Source organism: Delphinapterus leucas, chromosome 17 (genome assembly GCF_059928025.1).
Source record: "Delphinapterus leucas isolate spDelLeu-1000000601 "Yukka" chromosome 17, BTC_Dleu_Yukka2, whole genome shotgun sequence".
In the NCBI taxonomy this organism is placed as follows: Eukaryota; Metazoa; Chordata; class Mammalia; order Artiodactyla; family Monodontidae; genus Delphinapterus; species Delphinapterus leucas.
In genome coordinates, this window is record NC_143145.1 from 47,995,721 (window position 1) to 48,019,654 (window position 23,934).

The 23,934-nt window shown below is 42.7% G+C and overlaps 1 protein-coding gene and 1 long non-coding RNA gene across 10 annotated transcripts in view; one reads left to right on the top strand and one right to left on the bottom strand.

Moving 5' to 3' along the window:
- The first annotated feature begins 2,192 nt into the window (after window positions 1–2,192).
- Window positions 2,193–8,929, top strand: LOC149746961 (uncharacterized). 5 transcript variants are annotated; one of them, XR_016388239.1, is made up of 6 exons: window positions 2,198–3,924; window positions 4,707–4,877; window positions 5,154–6,057; window positions 6,319–6,417; window positions 7,428–7,523; window positions 8,685–8,929. It is a non-coding gene; the product is annotated as an uncharacterized LOC149746961 (long non-coding RNA). The 5 variants fall into 5 exon arrangements; XR_016388238.1 differs by having other exon boundaries at window positions 6,322–6,417; XR_016388240.1 differs by having other exon boundaries at window positions 2,200–3,924; window positions 5,154–5,964; window positions 6,322–6,417.
- A 2,502-nt stretch (window positions 8,930–11,431) lies between these two features.
- The window catches only part of LOC149746962 (receptor-interacting serine/threonine-protein kinase 2-like), a 30,125-nt gene continuing 17,622 nt past the window's right edge, over window positions 11,432–23,934 (bottom strand). For all 5 annotated transcript variants that reach the window (XM_089898547.1, XM_089898548.1, XM_089898545.1 and 2 more), the window contains one exon: window positions 11,432–23,302. In XM_089898547.1, the coding sequence (XP_089754673.1) occupies window positions 23,136–23,302 (167 nt within the window). In that variant the 3' untranslated portion in view covers window positions 11,432–23,135. The remainder of the gene's footprint in view (window positions 23,303–23,934) is intronic.

The window sequence follows — 23,934 nt, forward strand, 5'->3', positions numbered from 1 at the left end:
AGCCGCTGGACACGCCGCGGACCCACACGGCTAAGCGGAGCTGGGCTCAGGCGTCAGCCCTCCCGCTCCAACTAACTCCCCAGAAGTATTGCTTGGTGTGCATTTCCAGGCTCTGCCTTCTTTCTCATCTCTTGGTGGCAGGTTGAGGAAGAGGAGAAAAGGTTAAAGTTTTTCATAAACCGGCAGAATAAGCTTATAACATCCTCTCACTATCACTGCATAGGTTCTAGTCTCTGCAGCACTACATAAGCTTTGCCCGAAGTAATGAACAGTTAAAAGTCAAGTGTAGTACTTCACCAAACGACTTAAAAATGCTTGCGCACTGTAAAGGATTACGTTGCAGAGAGCACACATGGACCCAGAGCAACTTTTGCCAAAAGAGAATATTGTGCTAAATGTACAGCCATAGCTCTTTTCCATATGAAGAAACAGTCAGAAGGATAAAAGAACTGGGTCAAAATCACACAAGTAAGTAGGACAGAATCTGGTCTGTCTGTCGTAAGGGTTGTGTTCTTTAACCAGCAGGCTAGCTTTTCTCAAATCTGATTCATGCATAGAATAACTAAACACCTCTGTTTGCCTTGAATATTCCCTGTTTATACGTAGGGCTGCTGCGGTTTCTCATATTGCCCACTTTGACTCCCAAAAGCAACCGAGAATACACAATAATTTGGTCATTCTATCCATGGACCACTGTGGTGGGACTGCCCAGGAAGCTTATTAAAAGTGCAGCTTCCTGAGCCCTACTCCACATCTAGATAAGTTTTCTTAGGGTTGGCTCAAGAATCCAGGTACAAGTCTTTTTAAGTGCTTTTGTGGAACCCCCCAGGTGAGTCTCTCGCTCCCGTAGTTAATAAACCATTTATTCTGCCTCCCCCAGATGCCCAGCCAGGTCCTATTAAGGTAGAAGTTCCCCCACCACATCAGAGGGATGCTCCCAGCCAAGTAATCTCTGGAGCCTTGGAGAATCTGAATGGTCTCATGCTGGCCCACCTGCCATGACAAAGCTCCTCCAGAGCATTCCCCTTCACATTTTACATTCTACCACTCCCAAAGGCAGTCTGCTCCAATGGGGCCTGACTTCGTGTGTCCTAACGTGCACCCGCTGATTCAAGCAGTTTAGGAATAGAAGGTGCTGTGGTTTTCAACCAGGGTGGCCCAACCTCTAAAATGGTAGTCGAAGCAGTCTCTACCTCCCGGGCACATCGCCTCTGCAACAGCCCCAGTGAACGAATGTCCCATCTTTGCTTTTTCGAGGTCGGCAACAGGGAGTCCCCTCCTAAAGAAGGTTGTCTCTCATTGCCACACTATCAAAGCCTGCCGCAAATGTTCCTTCCCGTAGGCTTGATCAGGCTAAGGGCAGAGTTGTCTCTTTCCTTCTCTGAGTCGGACCAAATCGTCTTAGAAACACCTCTTCACACTGTTGACCATGTTTTTCATGGGAGCTGCTGCTGAGTCTTTCTCTCATCCTTTCATGGTGGAGAGAAAGAGGATTCTAATGAGTTTTACTTCTAGGGGAGAGGGGAGTGTAATGATCATGTTGTCATTTTCTATTATGTCCTTGTGTCATGAATTTGTTTTCAATTTCATGTTAAAATGGGCCCACCATTTCCACTTTGTGAGGTCATTCAGCACCCTCCTTTTGCTCCTTTAACATCTCTCTCAGTATCACTTGGAAATATTTGAAATGGCATGAGCTTGTCCTCACGTTCCTATTAGCTGTAAATCTGGAGCCCCGACGTGAACCTAACCATTGAGCAGAACACCTCTCCACTACCTGTGTAACACTGGGTAGGCCCCTTAACCTCTTGGTTTTCTTAAGTCCTCAGTTGTAAAAATGTGAGGGTGCTATGGATTTATATTTGGGGCACGACAAGGTCGAGAGGAGTGTGTCTTTTCCTTTATTCTTCCAAACTGGAATGTCTTCCCTCTCTTCCGCATGGGTCCAAATCTCACTTGTCCTTCAGGCCGACTGCCAAGGAGCCTTCCCTGATTCCCCAGGCCACACAAATCTCTGCCTCTTAGGGTCAGTGCCATACAACCTAGCTGTCTCTTACGTTAATCTTGTCTCTCAAGCCAAACTCAGAATATGGGTCTCTCTTGCCCTCCCGTGGCCCCTGCGGCTGTGCCAGCCCACCGGCACGCCCCACGTGGGGTGTTTACTAGACTAGGGCATGGGTGGGGAGGCCCAGGGGTGAGGGGCGAGGCAGAGTACCTTTGCCTCTACCCTGTTCTCCTCCACAAAACTGCCCCTCCTCCTCAAGCCTGCCCCTCAAGTCAAAGGTTCCATATATGACGTCACTGGGTAGTGATGCCCTCACAGGCGTTCTCAGGGTTTCCATGGCAGCATAACTGTGCAAACGGGCTGCACTCAGAGAAACTTCGCTACCCGTTCTCCACCAGATACCGATCTTTTTGGCTGTCTGTGTGAGAATGTGTGACCGGGTAGTGTCTGTGTACTCTAACCTGTGCTCTGTTCCCTGGGTGGGCAGTGCAGCAGGTACACCCAGACAGGGCAACTCTACAGGCGGTGTGATATACACACAACCTCACCCGGCTGGCACATGTTCCTGTGGGGGTTGCCAACTACGTACAGCTGAGCACTTTCCCCCCAGATGTAAGTAATACCAGTGACCTGGGACGCCTTCAGGGACGCACAGTTCTCACTGCTGAGGACAAGTGAAAGCTCATCCCTGGACAAGTGTGCGGGACGGTTCTGAGCTTTATAAATATAGCCTTACCCTTTGGGCTACAGGATGCTTCCATTCAGACCCTTTCCTGATTGGCCTCTTAACAAAAGACAAGCGCATTTTTGTTGGCAAATTGCAAATGGAGCGGTTTGAGGAAGAGGGCCACTCTTGAACCGCACCTTCAAACCCAGGCACCACTGTGCTATCATGTAGACATCTATATCGGTCCCCTCAGACACATCCCTTACCGAGTTGCTGAGTACTAGGGGTGAGGGTGTTGCCATATTGATGGGAAGACCGTAAGAACGAAGGGGGGGGCGGTGATGAAGTGCTAATGAGACTGGAGGGCTGAGGAGATGGTGTCCCAGGAGGCTAGGTTGATGTGAGCCTAGACTTGGTACCCAGAACCCGGTTCTGAGTCTCCTGATCACTCTGCCTCAGTATTTGGCCTTGTTCTAATCGACATAAAAGTATTAGACAGCTAGAGTTCAGTGTGGTTGAAATAGGCAGTATAAATGGGGCCCAAGAGGGGTTGCCAAGGTGGGCGGGGTTCTTAACCAATTTATATTAGATTATTTTTTTCCAAAACTTGAAAGACATTTCCATGAAAGCCCCAGAAGTGACACACTGCAAGAAATGTTTTCTCTGCTGTGGAAGGGAGAGATCGAGAGGATCATGATTGCAATTACTTTCGGGTTCTACTGTTTTCCCTGGGAACGGTGAAGAGACTTCCTCATGTGCTGCAGCCCTAGGCTCTAGGGATTGCTTTTGCAGCCAGTGTCCCTTCTCTAGGGACTCATAGAGATGATGCGCCAAGGCTGTGTTTTGGACGTCAAGTAGATTAAAAGGTCTTCAGCCAGAAACTGGGAGAGACATGAGAGAGGGAAATTCTGGCAGGAGACTGTGCACAGCAGAAGTGACTGATCAGTTCTGATTTTCTTTGCAGCAGCAGTGGCTCCCGCTTCTCATCCTACACCTGGTCATTACCATGTCCTGTACCGCGGGTGTGGAGAAACGCAGTTGGGCTGGCATGGGGAGACATACTGCCTGGTTGGTGGCTACCGGCTCTACGGGGATGTTCCTTTGGCCACGCCAGCTAAGGTAGAAGCAGAGAAGCCAGTCCCCAGACGTGCTCCGAAGAGAAAGCACTCTCTGGAATGGTCGGACGAAGACCTGGGTTGCCCCAGACCCAAAATCCGGCGATTGGAGCTTTCAAGCAGCACAGGAATACAAGGTGCTTTGATTGTCAAGCAGGGTGGCCCAACCTCTGGGCACATCGCCTCTGCAAGAGCCACAGTAAACGAATGTCCCATATTTGCTTTTTCAAGGTGGCAGCAGGGAGTCCCCTCCTAAAGAAGGTTCTCTCTCATTGCCACACTATCCAAGGTTGCCACACATGTTCCTTCCTGTGGGCCTCATCAGGCTAAGGGCAGAGTTGTCTCTTTGCTTCTCTGAGTCGCACCATATGGTCTTAGTAACACCTCTTCACCCTGTTGACCATGTTTTTCACGGGGGCTGCTGCTGAGACTTTATCTCATCCTTTCATGGTGGAGAGAGAGAGGATTCTAATGAATTTTACTTCCAGGGGAGAGGGGAGTGTTATGATTATGTTGTCATTTTCTATTATGTGCTTTTGTCATGAATTTATTTTCAATTTCATGTTAAAATGGGCCCACCATCCCCACTTAGTGAGGTCATTCAGCACCCTCATTTTGCACCTTCAACATCTCTCTCAGTATCACTTGGAAATGTTTGAAATGGCATGAGCTTGTCCTCACATTCCTATCAGCTGTAAATCCGGAGCCCCACCATGAACCTAACCATTGAGCAGAACACCTCTCCACTACCTGTGTAACACTGGGTAGGCCCCTTAACCTCTTGGTCTTTTTAAGTCCATAGTTATAAAAATGTGAAGGTGCTATGAATTTATATTTGGGGCGGGACAAGGTAGAGAAGAGTGTGTCTTTGCTTTTGTTCTTCCAAACTGGAATGTCTTCCCTCTCTTCCCCATGGAAGATGCTCCTTTGGCCTCGCCAGCCAAGGTGGAAGCAGAGAAGCCAGTCCCCAGACGTGCTCCGAAGAGAAAGCACTCTCTGGAAATGCCGGACGAAGACCTGGGTTGCTCCAGACCCAAAATCCGGCAATTGTAGCATGGTGGCAGGAGGCGGACCCCACAGAATCTTGCAGGTGAGTCATCCTGAAGAGAAGGCAATGGTTTAAATGCCTAAGGCAGCGAATGCCTCTTCCTGCACTGACACCCCCCGCCCCCCACTGCCCACTGCCACAGATTAGAACCTGCATCGTTTTGTCTGAGCCTTCCCCAGCCAGGAGCCTCCTTCTATACTAAATGGCCATAAGCCAGGAGCCTCAGAAACTGAGGTTTGTAATGAGAGTCTGCCCTGAACATCCCAGGGCTGAAGCTGGCCTGGAAGAAACCCTGACGTTCCTCTGCTTAATCCTCAGGGGCCCCTTTGTGAGCTGAAGAAAGAAAAGTCTAGAAAAAACGGATACCTGGGAGGGGAAGATGGCGGAAGAGTAAGACGCGGAGATCACCTTCCTCCCCACAGATACACCAGAAATACATCTACACGTGGAACAACTCCTACAGAACACCTACTGAACGCTGGCAGAAGACCTCAGACCTCCCAAAAGGCAAGAAACTCCCCACATACCTGGGTAGGGCCAAAGAAAAAACGAAAAAACAGAGACAAAAGAATAGGGACGGGACCTGCACCAGTGGGAGGGAGCTGTGAAGGAGGAAAGGATTCCACACACTAGGAAGCCCCTTCGCGGGAGGAGAGTGCGCGTGGCGGAGGGGGGAAGCTTAGGAGCCGCGGAGGAGAGCACAGCCACAGGGGTGCGGAGGGAAAGCGGAGAGATTCCCGCACAGAGGATAGGTGCCAACTGGCGCTCACCAGCCCGAGAGGTTTGTCTGCTCAGCCGCGGGGGTGGGCGGGGCTGCAAGCTGAGGATCGGGCTTTAGTCGGAGCGCAGGGAGAGGACTGGGGTTGGTGGCGTGAACATAGCCTGAAGGGGTTAGTGCACCACGGCTAGCCGGGAGGGAGTCCGGGAAAAGATCTGGAGCTGCCGAAGAGGCAAGAGACATTTTCTTCCCTCTTTGTTTCCTACTGCGCGAGGAGAGGGGATTAAGAGCGCTGCTTAAAGGAGCTCCAGAGACGGGCGCGAGTCGTGGCTAAAAGCGCGGACCCCAGAGACGGGCGTGAGACGCTAAGGCTGCTGCTGCCGCCACCAAGAAGGCTGTGTGCGAGCACAGGTCACTATCCACACCCCGCTTCCGCGGAGCCTGTGCAGCCCGCCACTGCCAGGTTCCCGGGATCCAGGGACAACTTCCCCGGGAGAACGCACGGTGAGCCTCAGGCTGGTGCAAAGTCACGCCGGCCCGTGGCGCCGCAGGCTCGCCCCGCACTCCGTGCCCCGCACTCCGTGCCCCCCCCTCCCCCCGGCCTGAGTGAGCCAGAGCCCCCGAATCAGCGGCTCCTTTAACCCCGTCTTGTCTGAGTGAAAAACAGACGCCCTCCAGCGACCTACACGCAGAGGCGGGGCCAAATCCAAAGCTGAGCCCCTGGGAGCGGTGCAAACAAAGAACAGAAAGGGAAATCTCTCCCAGCAGCCTCAGAAGCAGCGGATTAAAGCTCCACAATCAACTTGATGTACCCCGCATCTGTGGAATACATGAATAGACAACGAATCATCCCAAATTGAGCAGGTGGACTTTGAGAGCAAGATTTATCATTTTTTCCCCTTTACCTCTTTTTGTGAGTGTGTATGTGTATGCTTCTCTGTGAGATTTTGCCTGTATAGCTCTGCTTCCACCATTTGTTCTAGGGTTCTATCTGTTTTTTAAAAAATTTTTTTCTTAATAACTATTTTTATTTTAATAACTTTATTTTACATTACTTTATCTTCTTTCTTTCTTTCTTTCTCTCTTTCTTTCTTTCTTACTTTCTTTCTCTTTCTTTCTTTCTTTCTTTCCTTCCTTCCTTCCTTCCTTCCTTCATTCTTTCCTTCCCTCATTTAGACAAAGAATCATCCCAAATTGAGGAGGTGGACTTTGAGAGCAAGATTTATGATTTTTTCCCCCTATTCCTCTTTTTGTGAGTTTGTAAGTGTATGCTTCTGTATGAGATTTTGTCTGTATAGCTTTGCTTCCACCATTTATCCAAAGGTTCTATCCGTTCGTTTTTTTTTCTTAATAAGTAATTTTTAATTTAATAGCTTTATTATATTTTACTTTATTTTACTTTATCTTCTTTCTTTCTTTCCTTTTTCCTTCCTTCCCTCCTCCCTTCCTTCCTTCCTCCCACCGTCCCTCCCTCCCTCCATCCTTTCTTTCTTTCCTTCTTTCCTTCTTTTCTTCTTTCTTTCTTCCTTCCTTCCTTCCTTAAATTAAATTCAATATAGATATTTAAATTTAAGGTAAAACTAAATTATAATTTGAAATTATATGTGGAGTTTTATTTCCTAAAGAATATTTTGGAAATTTCAACTCCTATTTTAGCTTATATTTTCAGAGAAGGTATTTGGTCCAAATGAAGAATATCTTCAATTATTGTTCTTCTATTGCAAGCAAAAAAGGATTTATACTTCTTTTCATGAAGTATGGTTGTTTGACAACAGAAGGATAAATATTTTATATTTTTAGAAACAACAGTCAGGCTACTGATATTCTTAATGAGTTTTAATAAATCTGAATGCTTCTTATCATCTACTCTTTAGCTGGTACCTGAGGAGTTGTATACCTCCGGGAAGATATGTGCTCCAGACCCGTAAATATGCAGTTCACAGAGCCCACCACCAGAGGACAATAATGAAGTAAAATCTTGAAACCATGTAGTGAAAATAGTGGGAGTTTAAATAAAAGCAACATTTCACAGTATGCTTTTCTGACCAATGTTATATCTAATAACCTAATGGATTATATGTACATGGATTCTGAAAAGTCAGCAGCACACTTCGCTGGTCAATTTCTATGATAAGGGGAACGGAATTTGAGTGTAGAAAAACAGTATACTTACATCTTAAAATTCCACCCCTACAGAATCTACTCACTATTGAAAACTGGTAAGAATAATAGCTTTCTGTGTCTCAGTGACCAGTTAACATTTTCAAGAGTAGAATTTATCTTCCTATGATGCTCAAATACACAGGGAAAATGCATATCTAGGACAATGGATAAACTCTATATGACATGAGAAAATAGTTATTCAAATGGAAAAAGTATAAGATCTACAAGGCACAGTTTTATATGCATTAGTGTGGATATATACGTAAAGAAGCTCTAAGAAACATAAAAATCACTTCCAGGAAGTAATTTTAGGTAGAAGAGAATTAACATGGATGAGGAAGAAAAGAGAGGTGGTTTTAAAATGGTTTCATTTACTTGTTTTTTTGTTTGTTTATTTATTTGGTCTTTGGAATATAAGAAAACGGTGGCTTTCAGATCAGTATCCCAGTGGACCAAAGGGACCGAGGTCTATCCTGGAGCCCGGCCATTGTTTGACTATCTTGTAATAATACTGGTGAAATACAACCAAATCATTTGAACTATAAGCATCCTCTCTGACAATAAACTTAAGACACCAACATTATATATTAAAGAAAGTAAAGAGAGAATACTGTTTTCTTTAGAGAGAAAATACAGACCCTGGACCAAATCAATAATGTCAGCAAACCTCATGGGTATAAAATATTCTGCTGCCTATCATTTAGAACATGCCTCTACAAGAGGGAAACTGGGCGATAATTTCCCCAGATTTTATGTTTAATCCAAATATTTTAGATAAGAGGCATCTCTAGTAAAACATTGTATTATTGATTCTTTCCAATATGATAGCTCACAGGAGTTCCTCTTTCCTTCTCAAATACATATGGGGAAATGGAGGTGGGTGGGGGTTAGAGGAAGTATCTAAATAGAGCATAATAATCAACAGTGTGTTTTTTAAAAATAGAAATTTCTATTCAAATTGTTTCCAGAGACAGAAACACACAGAGACAATTCCATGTGACAAGAGTGAAAGAGACCAGAGTGATGCAGCTGCAAATCAAAAAACTGCCAACACCAGTGATTGATGGCCACCACCAGAATCTGGTTAAGACAAAGAAGGATCCTCCCTCCCCTTGAGGCGTCAGAAAGAACATGGTCCTCTCAACACTTTGAGTTTGAACTTCTGGCCTCTAGAGCTGTGATAAAATAAATTTCTGTTCTTTTAAGCTAACAAGTTTGTGGTATCTTGTTATGGTAGCCCTAGAGATGACAGTATTTGATTCCTGAGCTGGCAACTGTATGTTGATTATGTAATGACTATGCCAAGATAATCAACAGACACAAAGATAAAGGCAAAACTGAGACTAAGCCCAGTTCTTTTTATTCCCAGAATAATAAATGATTTTTTAATTAATTTAGATCTCTTTGTCTAACCCCTCTGCTTTTCAGAAGAGTATGTGGGACCAATCAAGTATTAATATGTTATACTTTCATTTTAATTCATCTCAACTTATTTCTAATTCCCCTTACGAGTTCTTACTTGACCCATGAATTATTTAGGAATATATTCTTTAATTTCCATTTGTGATTTTCAACAAATTTCTTTCTGTTAACGATTTCTTATTGCATTCTGTTGTCATCTGAGAGCACTCTTCGTATGGTTTATATCCTTTAAAATGTACTGAAATTTGTTTTATGCTCTAGCATATAGTATATCCATGTGCATTTGAAAAGAATGTATATTCTGATGCTGTTGGGTGGAATGTTTTTTAGATGGCTGTTAGGTCTACTTGATTGATAATGCTGTTCAAGGTTTTTATTTTCTTGTTGATTTTCTGTCTGTTCTGCTATTGAAAGAAGGGTTTTAAAGTATACGACTATTATTGTAGAACTGTCTGTTTCTCTTTTCTGTTGTGTCGATTTTGCTTCATTGTATTTTGAAGTCCTGTTGTTACGTGCATATAAGTTTATAATTATTATGCATTCTAGATGGAATAATCATTTTATCATTTTAAAATGTCTTTGTCTCTGGTAAAAATTTTCGTCTTAAAATGTAATTTTTTTCTGATATTTTCTTAGCCACTCCGGTTTTGTTGTTGTTGTTTTGTTTTGTTTTTACTGTTATGGTATATCTATTCCAACCCTTTTACACTTCACCTATATATTTTCTTTTTTTTTTTTTTTAACATCTTTATTGGGGTATAATTGCTTTACAAAGGTGTGTTAGTTTCCGCTTTATAACAAAGTGAATCAGTTACACGCATACATATGTTCCCATATCTCTTCCCGCTTGCGTCTCCCTCCCTCCCACCCTCCCTATCCCACCCCTCCAGGCGGTCACAAAGCACCGAGCTGATATCTCTGTGCTATGCGGCTGCTTCCACTAGTTATCTACCTTACGTTTGTTAGTGTATATATGTCTATGCGTCTCTCTCGCTTTGTCACAGCTTACCCTTCCCCCTCCCCATATCCTCAAGTTCGTTCTCTAGTAGGTCTCTGTCTTTATTCCTTTCTTACCCCCAGGTTCTTCATGACATTTTTTTTTCTTAAATTCCATATATATGTGTTAGCATATGGTATTTGTCTTTCTCTTTCTGACTTACTTTACTCTGTATGACAGACTCTAGGTCTATCCACCTCATTACAAATAGCTGAATTTCATTTCTTTTTATGGCTGAGTAATATTCCATTGTATATATGTGCCCCATATTCTTTATCCATTCATCGGATGACGGACACTTAGGTTGTTTCCATCTCCGGGCTATTGTAAATAGAGCTGCAATGAACATTTTGGTACATGACTCTTTTTGAATTTTGGTTTTCTCAGGGTATATGCCCAGTAGTGGGATTGCTGGGTCATATGGTAGTTCTATTTGTAGTTTTTTAAGGAACCTCCATAGTGTTCTGCATAGTGGCTGAACCAATTCACATTCCCACCAGCAGTGAAAGAGTGTTCCCTTTTCTCCACACCCTCTCCAGCATTTATTGTTTCTAGATTTTTGATGATGGCCATTCTGACTGGTGTGAGATCATATCTAATTGTAGTTTTGATTTGCATTTCTCTAATGATTAATGATGTTGATCATTCTTTCATGTGTTTGTTGGCAGTCTGTATATTTTCTTTAGAGAAATGTCTATTTAGATCTTCTGCCCATTTTTGGATTGGCTTGTTTTCTTTTTTTGTTATTGAGCTGCATGTGCTGCTTGTAAATTTTGGAAATTAATCCTTTGTCAGTTGCTTCAGTTGCAAATATTTTCTCCCATTCTGAGGGTTGTCTTTTGGTCTTGTTTATGGTTTCCTTTGCTGTGCGAAAGCTTTGAAGTTTCATTAGGTCCCATTTGTTTATTTTTGTTTTTATTTCCATTTCTCTAGGAGGTGGGTCAAAAAGGATCTTGCTGTGATTTATGTCATAGAGTGTCCTGCCTATGTTTTCCTCTAAGAGTTTCATAGTTTCTGGGCTTACACGTACGTGTTTAATCCATTTTGAGCTTATTTTTGTGTATGGTGTTAGGGAGTGATCTAATCTCATACTTTGACATGTACCTGTCCAGTTTTCCCAGCACAATTTATTGAAGAGGCTGTCCTTTCTCCACTGTACATTCCTGCCTCCTTTATCAAAGATAAGGTGACCATATGTGCGTGGGTTTATCTCTGGGCTTTGTATCGTGTTCCATTCATCTATCTTTCTGTTTTTGTGCCAGTACCATACTGTCTTGATTACTGTAGTTGTGTAGTATAGCCTGAAGTCAGGAAGCCTGATTCCTCCAGCTCCGTGTTTCGTTCTCAAGGTTGTTTTGGGTATTTGGGGTCTTTTGTGTCTTCATACAAGTTATGAAATTTTTTGTTCTAGTTCTGTGAAAAATGCATTCAATTTGCATTGAATCAGTAGATTGCTTTGGGTAGTAGAATCATTTTCACAATGTTGATTCTTCCAATCCAAGAACATGGTATATCTCTCCATCTATTTGTATCATCTTTAATTTCTTTTATTAGTGTCTTATAATTTTCTGCATACAGGTCTTTTGTCTCCTTAGGTAGGTTTATTGCTAGATATTTTATTCTTTTTGTTGCAATGGTAAATGGGAGTGTTTTCTTGATTTCACTTTCAGATCTTTCATCATTAGTATATAGGAATGCAAGAGATTTCTTTGTATTAATTTTGTATCCTGCAACTTTACCAAATTCATTGGTTAGTTCTAGTAGTTTTCTGGTAGCATCTTTAGGATTCTGTATGTATAGTATCATGTCATCTGCAAACAGTGACAGGTTTACTTCTTCTTTTCCGATTTGGATTCCTTTTATTTCCTTTTCTTCTCTGATTGCTGTGGCTAAAACTTCCAAAACTATATTGAATAAGAGTGGTGATAGTGTGCAACCTTGTCTTGTTCCTGATCTTAGTGGAAATGGTTTCAGTTTTTCACTGTTGAGGATGATGTTGGCTGTGGGTTTGTCATATATGGCCTTTATTATGTTGAGGAAAGTTCCCTCTGTGCCTACTTCCTGCAGGGTTTTTATCATAAATCGGTGTTGAATTTTGTCAGAAGCTTTCTCTGCATGTATTGAAATGATCATATGGTTTTTCTCCTTCAATTTGTCATTATGGTTTATCACATTGATAGATTTGTGTATATTGAAGAATCCTTGCATTCCTGGGATAAACCCTACTTGATTATGGTGTATGATCCTTTTAATGTTCTGTTGGATTGTGTTTGCTAGTATTTTGTTGAGGACTTTGCATCTATGATCATCAGTGATATTGGCCTGTAGTTTTCTTTCTTTGTGACATCCTTGTCTGGTATTGGAATCAAGGTGATGTTGGCCTCGTACAATGAATTTGGGAGTGTTCCTCCCTCTGCTATATTTTGGAAGAGTTTGAGAAGGATAGGTGTTAGCTGTTCTCTAAATGTTTGATAGAATTCGCCTGTGAACCCATCCGGTCCTGGGCTTTGGTTTGTTGGAAGATTGTTAATCACAGTTTCAATTTCAGTGCTTGTGATTGGTCTGTTCATATTTTCTATTTCTTCCTGATTCAGTCTTGGCAGTTTGTGCATTTCTAAGAATTTGTCCATGTCTTCCAGGTTGTCCATTTTATTGGCATAGAGTTGCTTGTAGTAATCTCTCATGATCTTTTGTATTGCTGCAGTGTCAGTTGTTACTTCTCCGTTTTCGTTTCTAATTCTATTGATTTGAGTCTTCTCCCTTTTTTTCTTGATGAGTCTGGCTAATGGTTTATCAATTTTGTTTATCGTCTGAAAGGACCAGCTTTTAATTTTATTGATCTTTGCTATCATTTCCTTCATTTCTTTATCATTTATTTCTGATCTGATCGTTATGATTTCTGTCCTTATGCTAACTTTGGGGTATTTTTTGTCCTTCTTTCTCTAATTGCATTAGGTGCAAGGTTAGGTTGTTTATTCGAGATGTTTCCTGTTTCTTAAGCTCGGATTGTATTGCTATAAACTTCCCTGTTAAAACTGCTTTTACTGCATCCCATAGGTTTTAGATCACAGTGTCTCCATTGGCATTTGTTTCCGGTATATTTTGATTTCCTCTTTGATTTCTTCAGTGATCACTTCGTTATTAAGTAGTGTGTTGTTTAGCCTCCGTGTGCTTGTATCTTTTACAGATCTTTTACTGTAATTGATATCTATTCTCATAGCGTTGTGGTCGGAAAAGATACTTGATACAATTTCAATTTCCTTAAATTTACCTAGGCTTGATTTGTGACCCAAGATATGATCTATGCTGGAGAATATTCCATGAGGCTTGAGAAAAATGTGTATTCTGTTGTTTTGGATGGAATGTCCTATAAATATCAATTAAGTCCATCTTGTTTAATGTATCATTTTAAGCTTGTGTTTCCTTATTTATTTTCATTTTGGATGATCTGTCCATTAGTGAATCTGGGGTGTTGAAGTCCCCTACTATCAATGTGTCACTGTCGATTTACCCTTTTATGGCTGTTAGTATTTGCCTTATGTATTGAGGTGCTCCTACGTTGGCTGCATAAATATTTACAATTGTTATATCTTCTTCTTGGATCGATCCCTTGATCATTATGTAGTGTCCTTCTTTGTCTCTTCTAATAGTCTTTATTTTAAAGTCTATTTTGTCTGATATGACAATTGCTACTCCAGCTTTTTTTGGATTTCCATTTGCATGGAATATCTTTTTTCATCCGTTAACTTTCAGTCTGTGTGTGTCTCTATGTCTGAAGCAGGTCTCTTGTAGACAGCATATATATGGGTCTTATTTTTGTATCCATTCATCCAGTCTGTGTCTTTTGGTTGGAGGATTCAATCCATTAACATTTAAGGTAATTATCGATATGTATGTTCCTATTCCCATTTACTTAATTGTTTTGTGTTGGGTATTATATGTCTTTTCCTTCTCTTGTGTTTCTTGCCTAGAGAAGTTCCTTTAGCATTTGTTGTAAAGCTGGTTTGGTAGTGCTGAACTCTCTCAGCTTTTGCTTGTCTGTAAATGTTTTAATTTCTCCATCAAACCTGAATGAGATCCTTGCATGGTAGAGTCATCATGGTTGCAGGTTTTTCTCCTTCATCACTTTAAATATGTCCTGCCAGTCCCTTCTGGCTTGCAGAGTTTCTGCTGAAAGATCAGCTCTTAACCTTATTGGGATTCCCTTGTATGTTATTTTTTGCTTTTCCCTTGCTGCTTTCAATAATTTTTCTTTATATTTAATTTTTGGCAGTTTGATTAATACGTGTCTTGGCATATTTCTCCTTGGATTACCCTGTATGAGACTCTCTGTGCTTCCTGGAGTTGATTAACTATTTCCTTTCCCATATTAGGGAAGTTTTCAACTATAATCTCTTCAAATATTTTCTCAGTCCCTTTCTTTTTCTCTTCTTCTTCTGTAACCCCTATAATTCGAATGTTAGTGAATTTAGTGTTGTCCTAGAGGTCTCTGAGACTGTCCTAAGTTATTTTCATTGTTTTTTCTTTATTCTGCTCTGTAGTGGTTATTTCCACTACTTTAGCTTCCGGGTCACTTATCCATTCTTCTGCCTCAGTTATTCTGGTATTCATCCATTCTAGAGGGTTTTTTTGTTTTTTTTGTTTTTTTGTTTTTTTGTTTTTGCAGTACGTGGGCCTCTCACTGTTGTGACCTCTCCCATTGTGGAGCACAGACCCCGAATGCGCAGGCTCAGTGGCCATGCCTCACGGGACCAGCCGCTCCACGGCATGTGGGATCTTCCCAGACCCGGGCAGGAACCCGTGTCCCCTGCATCGGCAGACGGACTCTCAACCACTGCGCCACCAGGGAAGCCCCTTCTGGAGTATTTTTAATTACATTTATTGTGTTGTTCATTGTTGCTTGTTTCATCTTTAATTCTTCTAGGTACTTGTTAAAGGTTTCTTGCATTGTCTCTATTCTATTTCCAAGATTTTAGATCATCTTTATATCATTATTCTGAATTCTTTTCAGGTAGACTGCCTAATTCCTCTTCATTTCTTAGCTCTGGTGGGTTTTTGTCTTGCCCCTTCATCTGCTGTGTGTTTTTCTCTCTTCTCATTTTGCTTATCGTACTGTGTTTGTGGGTCTCCTTTTTGCAGGCTACAGGTTCATACTTCCTGTTGTATTTGGTGTCTGTCCTCAGTGGCTAAAGTTGGTTCAGTGGGTTGTGTAGGCTTCCTGGTGGAGGGGAGTACTGCCTGTGTTCTGGTGGATGAGGCTGGATCTTGTCTTTCTGGTGGGCAGGTCCATGTCTGGTGGTGTGTTTTGGGGTGTCTGTGGACTTATTATGATTTTAGGCAGCTTCTCTGCTAATTGGTGAGGTTGTGGTCCTGTCTTGCTAGTTGTTTGCCATAGGGTGTCCAGCACTGTAGCTTGCTGGTCGTTGAGTGAAGTTGGGTGTTGGTGTTGAGATGGAGATCTCTGGGAGATTTTTGCCATTTGATATTACGTGGAGCTGGGAGGTCCCTTGAGGACGAGTGTCCTGAGTTGGCTCTCCCACCTCAGAGGCACAGCACTGATTCCTGGCTGTAGCACCAATAGCGTTTCATCCACATGGCTCAGAATAAAAGGGAGAAAAATTAGAAAGAAAGAAAAAAAGAAAGAGGATAAATAAAATAAAGTAAGGTAAAATAATATAAAGTTATTAAAATAAAAAATAATTAGAAAAAAAATTTTTTAAAAAGTAAAACATAAAAAACAAAAAAGGATGGATAGAAGCCTAGGACAAATGGTGAAAGCAAAGTTTACAGACAAAATCTCACACAGAAGCATACACATACACACTCACAAAAAGAGGAAAAGGGAAAAAAATAATAAATCTTGCTCTCAAAGTCCACCTCCTCAGTTTGGGATGATTCGTTGTCTATTCAGGTATTCCACAGATGTTGGGTACATCAAGTTGATTGTGGAGATTTAATCTGCTGCTCCTGAGGCTGCTGGGAGACATTTCCCTTTCTCTTGTTTGCACAGCTCCCGGGGTTCAGCTTTGGATTTGGCCCCACCTCTGCTTGTAGGTTGCCGGAGGGCGTCTGTTCTTCGCTCAGACAGGACAGGGTTAAAGGAGCTGCTGATTCGGGGGATCTGGCTCACTCAGCCCGGGAGGAAGGAGGGGTACGGATTGCGGGGCGAGCCTGTGGCAGCAGAGGCCGGCGTGACTTTGCACCAGCCTGAGGCGCGCTGTGTGTTCATCCAGGAAGTTGTCCCTGGATCCCGGGACCCTGGCCGTTGCGGGCTGCACAGGCTCCCCGGAAGGGAGGTGTGGAGAGTGAGCTGTGCTCGCACACAGGCTGATTGGTGGCGGCAGCAGCAGCCTTAGCGTCTTATGCCCGTCTCTGGGGTCTGCACTTTTAGCCGTGGCTCGCACCCATCTCTGGAGCTCCTTTAAGCAGCACTCTTAACCCCCTCTCCTTGCGCACCAGGAAACAAAGAGGGAAGAAAAAGTCTCTTGCCTCTTTGGCCGGTCCAGACTTTTTTCCGGACTCCCTCCCGGCTAGCCGTGGTGCACTAACCCCCTGCAGGCTGCGCTCACACTGCCAAACCAAGTCCTCTCCCTGTGCTCAGGCCAAAGCCCGATCCTCAGCTGCCAGCCTCGCCTGCCCTGGCTGGTGAGCAGACAAGCCTCAGGCTGGTGCATGCTGGTGACGACCGATCCTCTGTGCGGAAATCTCTCTGCTTTTCCCTCTGCACACCTGTTGCTGTGCTCTCCTCCGCGGCTCTGAAGCTCCCCCCTCCGCCACCCGCAGTCTCTGCCCGCGAAGGGTCTTCCTAGTGTATGGAATCCTTTCCTCCTTCACGGCTCCATCCTACTGCTGCCAGTCCCATCCCTATTCTTTTGTCTCTGTTTATTCTTTTTTCTTTTGCCCTACCCAGGTACGTGGGGAGTTTCTTGCCTTTTGTGAGGTCTGAGGTCTTCTGCCAGCGTTCAGTAGGTGTTCTATAGGAGCAGTTCCACATGTAGATGTATTTGTGATGTATCTGTGTGGAGGAAGGTGATCTCAGCGTCTTACTCTTCTGCCATCTTCCCACACTGAGATTTTTAAATCGAACAATTGTTTTTTGATGTCAAAGTGTGTTTTGCTTTGTTGTGTATTTTGTTTTTTAAAGTATGTAGCCATTTTTTCCTTTTTTTTTTTCGGAACGTGGGCCTCTCACCGCTGTGGCCTCTCCCGTTGCGGGGCACAAGCTCCGGACACGCAGGCTCAGCAGCCATGGCTCACAGGCCCAGCCGCTCCGCAGAATGTGGGATCCTCCCAGACAGGGGCACGAACCCATGTCCCTTGCATTGGCAGGCAGACTCTCAACCACTGCGCCAACAGGGAAGTCCCATTTTTTCCTTTTCTGTTCAACCGCAGTTGTCTTATTCACTTTTAAAAGTTGCCAAAGGGCTTCCGGAAATATGGTGGAATGGTAAGATGGGGAGATCACCTTCCTCCCCACAGATACACCAGAAATACATCTACACGTGGAACAACTCCTACAGAACACCTACTGAACGCTGGCAGAAGACCTCAGACCTCCCAAAAGGCAAGAAACCCCCCACGTACCTGGGTAGGGCAAAAGAAAAAAGAATAAACAGAGACAAAAGGATAGGGACGGGACCTGCACCAGTGGGAGGGAGCTGTGAAGGAGGAAAGGGTTCCACACACTAGGAAGCCCCTTCGCGGGCAGAGACTGCGGGTGGCGGAGGGGGAACCTTCAGAGCAACGGAGGAGAGCACAGCCACAGGGGTGGGGGGGCAAAGTGGAGAGATTCCCACACAGAAGATCGGTGCCGACTGGCACTCACCAGCCCGAGAAGTTTGTCTTCTCCCCCATCGGGGCGGGTGGGGCTGGGAGCTGAGGCTCGGGCTTTGGTCGGAGCGCAGGGAGAGGACTGGGTTTGGCTGCGTGAACACAGCCTGCAGGCATTTACTGCGCCACGGCTGGCCTGGAGGGAGTCTGGGGAAAAGTCTGGAGCTGCCGAAGAGGCAAGAGACTTTTTCTTCCCTCTTTGTTTCCTGGTGCGCAAGGAGAGGGGATTAAGAGTGCTGCTTAAAGGAGCTCCAGAGACGGGCACGAGTCGCGGATGAAAGCGCAGAACCCAGAGATGGGCATGAGACGCTAAGGCTGTTGCTGCTGCCACCAAGAAGCCTGTGTGTGAGCACAGGTCACTACCCACACCCCGCTTCCGGGGAGCCTGTGCAGCCCGCCACTGCCAGGTTCCCGGGATCCAGGGACAACTTCCCCGGGAGAACGCACGGTGAGCCTCAGGCTGGTGCAAAGTCACGCCGGCCTGTGGCGCCGCAGGCTCGCCCCGCACTCCGTGCCCCTCCCTCCCCCCGGCCTGAGAGAGCCAGAGCTCCCAAATCACCGCCTCCTTTAACCCCGTCCTGTCTGAGTGAAGAACAGACGCCCTCCAGCGACCTACACGTAGAGGCGGGGCCAAATCCAAAGCTGAGCCCCTGGGAGCTGTGAGAACAAAGAAGAGAAAGGGAAATCTCTCCCAGCAGCCTCAGAAGCAGCGGATTAAAGCTCCACAATCAACTTGATGTACCCCGCATCTGTGGAATACATGAATAGACAACGAATCATCCCAAATTGAGGAGGTGGACTTTGAGAGCAAGATTTATCATTTTTTCCCCGTTACCTCTTTTTGTGAGTGTGTATGTGTATGCTTCTCTGTGAGATTTTGCCTGTATAGCTTTGCTCCCACCATTTGTCCTAGGGTTTTATCCGTCTGTTTTTTTTTAAATTTTTTTCTTAATAATTACTTTTTAATAACTTTATTTTATTTTACTTTATCTTCATTCTTTGTTTCCTTCCTTCCCTCCTTTAGACAACCAATCATCCCAAATTCAGGAGGTGAACTTTGAGAGCATGATTTATGATTTTTTCCACTTTTCCTCTTTTTGTGAGTTTGTATGTGTATGCTTCTGTGTGAGATTTTGTCTGTATAGCTTTGCTTCCACCATTTGTCCTAGGGTTCTATCTGTCCGTTTTTTTCTCTCTTAATAATTATTTTTTTTATTTTAATAATTTTATTATATTTTATCTTATTTTATTTCATTTTACTTTATCTTCTTTCTTTCTTCCTTCCTTCCTTCCTCCCTCCCTCCCTCCCTTCTTTCTTTGTACTGCTACTAATTCTTTCTTTCTAATTTTTCTCCCTTTTCTTGTGAGCCGTGTGGATGAAAGGCTCTTGGTGCTGCAGCCAGGAGGCAGTGCTGTGCCTCTGAGGTGGGAGAGCCAACTTCAGGACACTGGTCCACAAGAGACCTCTCAGCACTACATAATATCAAATGGCAAAAATCTCCCAGAGATCTCCATCTGAACACCAGCACCCAGCTTCACTCAACGACTACCAAGCTACAGTGCTGGACATTCTATGCCAAACAACTAGCAAGACAGGAACACAACCCCACGCATTAGCACAGAGGCTGCCTTAAATAATAATGAGCCCACAGACACCCCAAAACACACCACCAGATGTGGACCTGCCCACCAGAAAGACAAGATCCAGCCTCATCCACCAGAACACAGGCACTAGTCCCCATACAACCATACAACCAAGCAATTCCACTCAGGTAGTTACCTGAGAGAAATGAAAACATATATGTTCACACACAGACTTGCACATGAACAGTCATAGCAGCATGATTCATAATAGCCAATGAGTAGAAACAATCATAATTACCACTATTACTACAATAATATATGGACCTGTTGCTTAAGGGAGAGGCCAGGGCTCTAGATATAAAACTGAGCATCACTAACATACAGATGGTATAAAAGCCATGATCTGGTCTGGATCATCTAGGGGGAAAGTACAGATGGCAAACAGTAAAGGACCCATATTAGAGCTCTGAGGCATTCCAACAGTTAGAAATTGAGCAGAGGAAGAAAAAAAGAGATAGAGGAAGAGAGGATAATAGGGAGTATGGTCTCTTGTGTCTTGGAAGCTATCAGAGGGAAAGTTTCAAGGAGGGAAGAGTCAGCCATATCTAATCTGCTGAGAGGCCAAGTAAGATAAGCAGTATTTTCCAAAAATTGCCATCGTTGGTAACTTGAACAAATGCAGCTTTAGTGGAGATATGAAAACAGAAGACTGATGTAAGTTTGTTAAAAATTGAATTAGAGGTGAAGAAGTAGAGAAAATAAGTATGGACAATTCCTACACGGTGTTTAGATCTAAATGGGAGTAGAAAAACGAGGTGGTAGCTGAAAGATGATATGGGGTCAAGAATTTTTTTCCTAGATAAAGATAGGATATAATAATAGCATAGATCTGTATGACAGATGAACGATCCAGTAGACAGGCAGAGATTGGCAATGCAAGAGCAGAGAGAGAATATAAACAACAGAATGCTGGAGAGAGTAAGGGAATGGCATCCAGAGCACAAGTAATACTGTTTACAATTGTATAAGGACACTTTTTTCCCACTGTAAAAGAGATAAAGCAGGAAAGACAGGTCAAGTACAACTAAGTTTATAGATCTGGTAGTGGAACTATGAGGGAGTTCTCTCTCATGGTTTCTACTTTCTCAATGCTCAAAAGAAATACAGAACCTAGGGTGTAGGAGGTTTAAGAAGGGAAGATAAGGTACAATATGCATTACCCCGTCTTGTCTTCCTAAGTTCAGAATCTATTAAGAAAAGCCACACAATAATGATAGATGATGATCAAAACATCACCTTTATTACTGATAAAGCTAATTGGAATATGTCCCTTTTTAGATCTGTAGCATATGGGCTTAGTAACACTTTGTCCCTTCAGTTGACAGTTTTACTCACTCAGCTACAGGCCTCACCTGCTTCCATATGGGGAAGCACAAAATGTGTGCATCCTTTAGACAAGCTTACTTCTAAAAGGAGGAGAAAACTGAGAAGGGACTAGATAAGTACGCTTGCTTTTTCTCTAAAACTAACAAATGAGGAGGAGGAGTGCTGAGGGGCAGATAGGACTAGAAATGTTCCTCCCATGCTTTCCTTCTTAGGGATTGAAATGGAATTTCATCTTCACTTTGGAAACATGAAGTATGGGACTTACGCATCTCCTACAGTAGTACAAGATGATCATCTAAGTCTGTAATTCGCAAACTTTTGGGTCTCAGAACTCTTCAAAATTATTAAGAGCTTTTGTATATGTTGGTCATATCTATTGATATTTACTACATTAGATTAAAACAGAAAATTTTAACACATCAGAGTATATGAAAACACATTCCATTATCCATTGGAGCAATGATACCATCATACTTAATTTAGTCTCTGGAAAGATCTTTCCAGAGGATGAGAGTAAAAAGGGAAAATAATACCTTAATATTTATTATTTTGAAAAGTTTTGATTTTGTGAACCACTTATAAAAGTCTCAGGAACCAACCCCACCTCCAGAGGTCCCTGCACCACAACTTAAGAACAGGTGATATATGAGAATGGAATAGTAGATGTATTTGAGAAACATAACAGAATTGCTAAGTAGAGTTTAGTGCCTAGTTTTAGCCATTAATTTAAAGAGAAACCAATGAATTCCATTTCTGGCCAAGATGAAGAAACAAGGACCAATTCACCCTCCTGCCTTAAACAACCATTAGCCAGACAAAATGCATGAAACAGTGGTTTTCAAGACACTAGATATCAGGCAACAAAGGACAGTGATCTCTAAGTGATAGGAAACAACTGAGGTCAGCCTTATGACAGCCTGACTACCCAAGCTTACTGCCTTGGGAGAGTTTCCAGCTATACTACAGGGTAGGGAAGTAAGGCGGGGCCCAGAGGAAGCTCAGAGTTGAAGAGACGGGGCTGGGAGTTAGGGTAGACGGAGGCAGATAGAGTTTATAGGACAGAGCACCAAAGAGGAGAAGTACACAGACAGAGAACTCCAGAGATCCGCAGAGCGCTCCTCTCAAATATTCAGCAGCACTGATCAATGCAGGATGTAGAAGGAAGTAAGCCAAAAGCCATTGTTCTGCAATGAACAATAGGGAAAAACCAGGAAGTTTGTAGAGAAGTACTGCCTAATGGCATGATCTTCAGAAGAGCTAGAGTCTTTAGGGAATGGAGAAGAAATTATAGTTTGGAAGTGGCACTGGGGACAAAGGAGGTATGTATTGGGATGGCCAAAAAGTTCGTACAGGTTTTTGTAAGATCTTGTAGAAGAAGCCAAACAAACTTTTTGGCCAAGCCAATACATACATACATATATATACATATACACACACACACACACACACACACACACACACACACACACACCCTATTACATGGTTCTGGGAGATAAGAGATAAGATGTTAATCCATTATTATAGCAACTTTTGATTTTTTTAAAATACAATGCTGATGAGCACTAGACATAAGTCTTGAATGGAAAATATATTTGGTTTTTTTTTTTAGTTGGAAAGAAGATTCCCAGTCTACAGCTTGTCTTTTCATTTTCTATAGCATCTTCTGAAGTGTAAAATTTTTCAATTTTTTTGAAGTTCAATTATCAAAGAATTTTTTTAATAGGTCTTGTTTCTGATGTCATATATAAGAGCTCTTTGCTTAACCCAAGATCATGAAGATTTTCTTCTATGTTTACATTTAGGTGATGATTCATTCTACTTCTGAAATAAACCTTAATTCTATCTGATTTTTCGATCTCCAGGATTGGTCTGGAAATTCTACTCTTGCCCTTCTCCAATCAAGTTTATACATAGCAGTGAGTGATATCTCCTAAACTTAAATTTAATCATGTTATTTCCCTGAAAAACTCACTTTAATGGCTTTCCATTGTACTTGGAATAAATTTCTAACCTTTTTATGATGATAGTCAACAGCCTCCCCTTACCACTTCAATCTCATCTCATAAAATAAAAACAACTTTGAATTAGAAGAAAAAAACCTTTGAGCTTGTCAGCTAACTTTCGTAGTTGTTCAAGAATATTTTATTTACAGCGTATTTGTTATTTTTGTAATTCAAAAGGCCCAGATTAAAACTGTACACTAACTTAAGAAAGACGGTCTTTCATCTGGATTTTGTGCCCATCCACTTTCTATGAGAGAGATCATAAGTGCTCGATGAGGTATATCAAATGGCAAACTTTCTTCAGTAGTGTCAGGTCGATGTCCTTGTGACACACTATACATAATCTGCAAAGGATTGGTGACTTCTGTCAAAACAAATATATTTCATTCATTAGAAATATATTATGATTTAATATATTAAATACATTCTAAAGCCAACCAAATGAACATGAGGGAATCTTAAAATCTTAGGAATAATTCATTACTTCCCTTTCTGTCAAAGGAATATTTAGATCCCAGCTATTGTCAGACTTGCTGCCTCTCGTGGGAGGAGTTTATATCTTCACCTCTTTAATTCTGGGCTTGGCCATGTGATTTGATTTGGCCAATGGAGTATGAAGAGAGCAGAGTAAAACAGAGCTCAGCAGAGCTGAGCAGAACCTAGCAGAGCCAAGAAGGGCCACAGCAACTAATAACCCAATGTGAATGAAAAATAAATGTTTAGTTTGTAAACTACTGAGATTCTGAGGTTGTTACACAGCAAACTGACCTAAATGAACCTCAAAATAAAGAAAGAGACAATATTATCAGAAAATTTTTAAAATATTCTTCAGTATTTGCTGGTCTTTAGAAGAAGCACTAGTTAAATTTTCATACAAACGATTTTATAGCTGGAATGAATCTTAGGAATAAGAATTCAAAATTCTTATTTTGCAGATAAAAAAAATGAGGACTTAAGAGATTTAGTGGCTTATAATAGAGTTAATTACTATCAGAA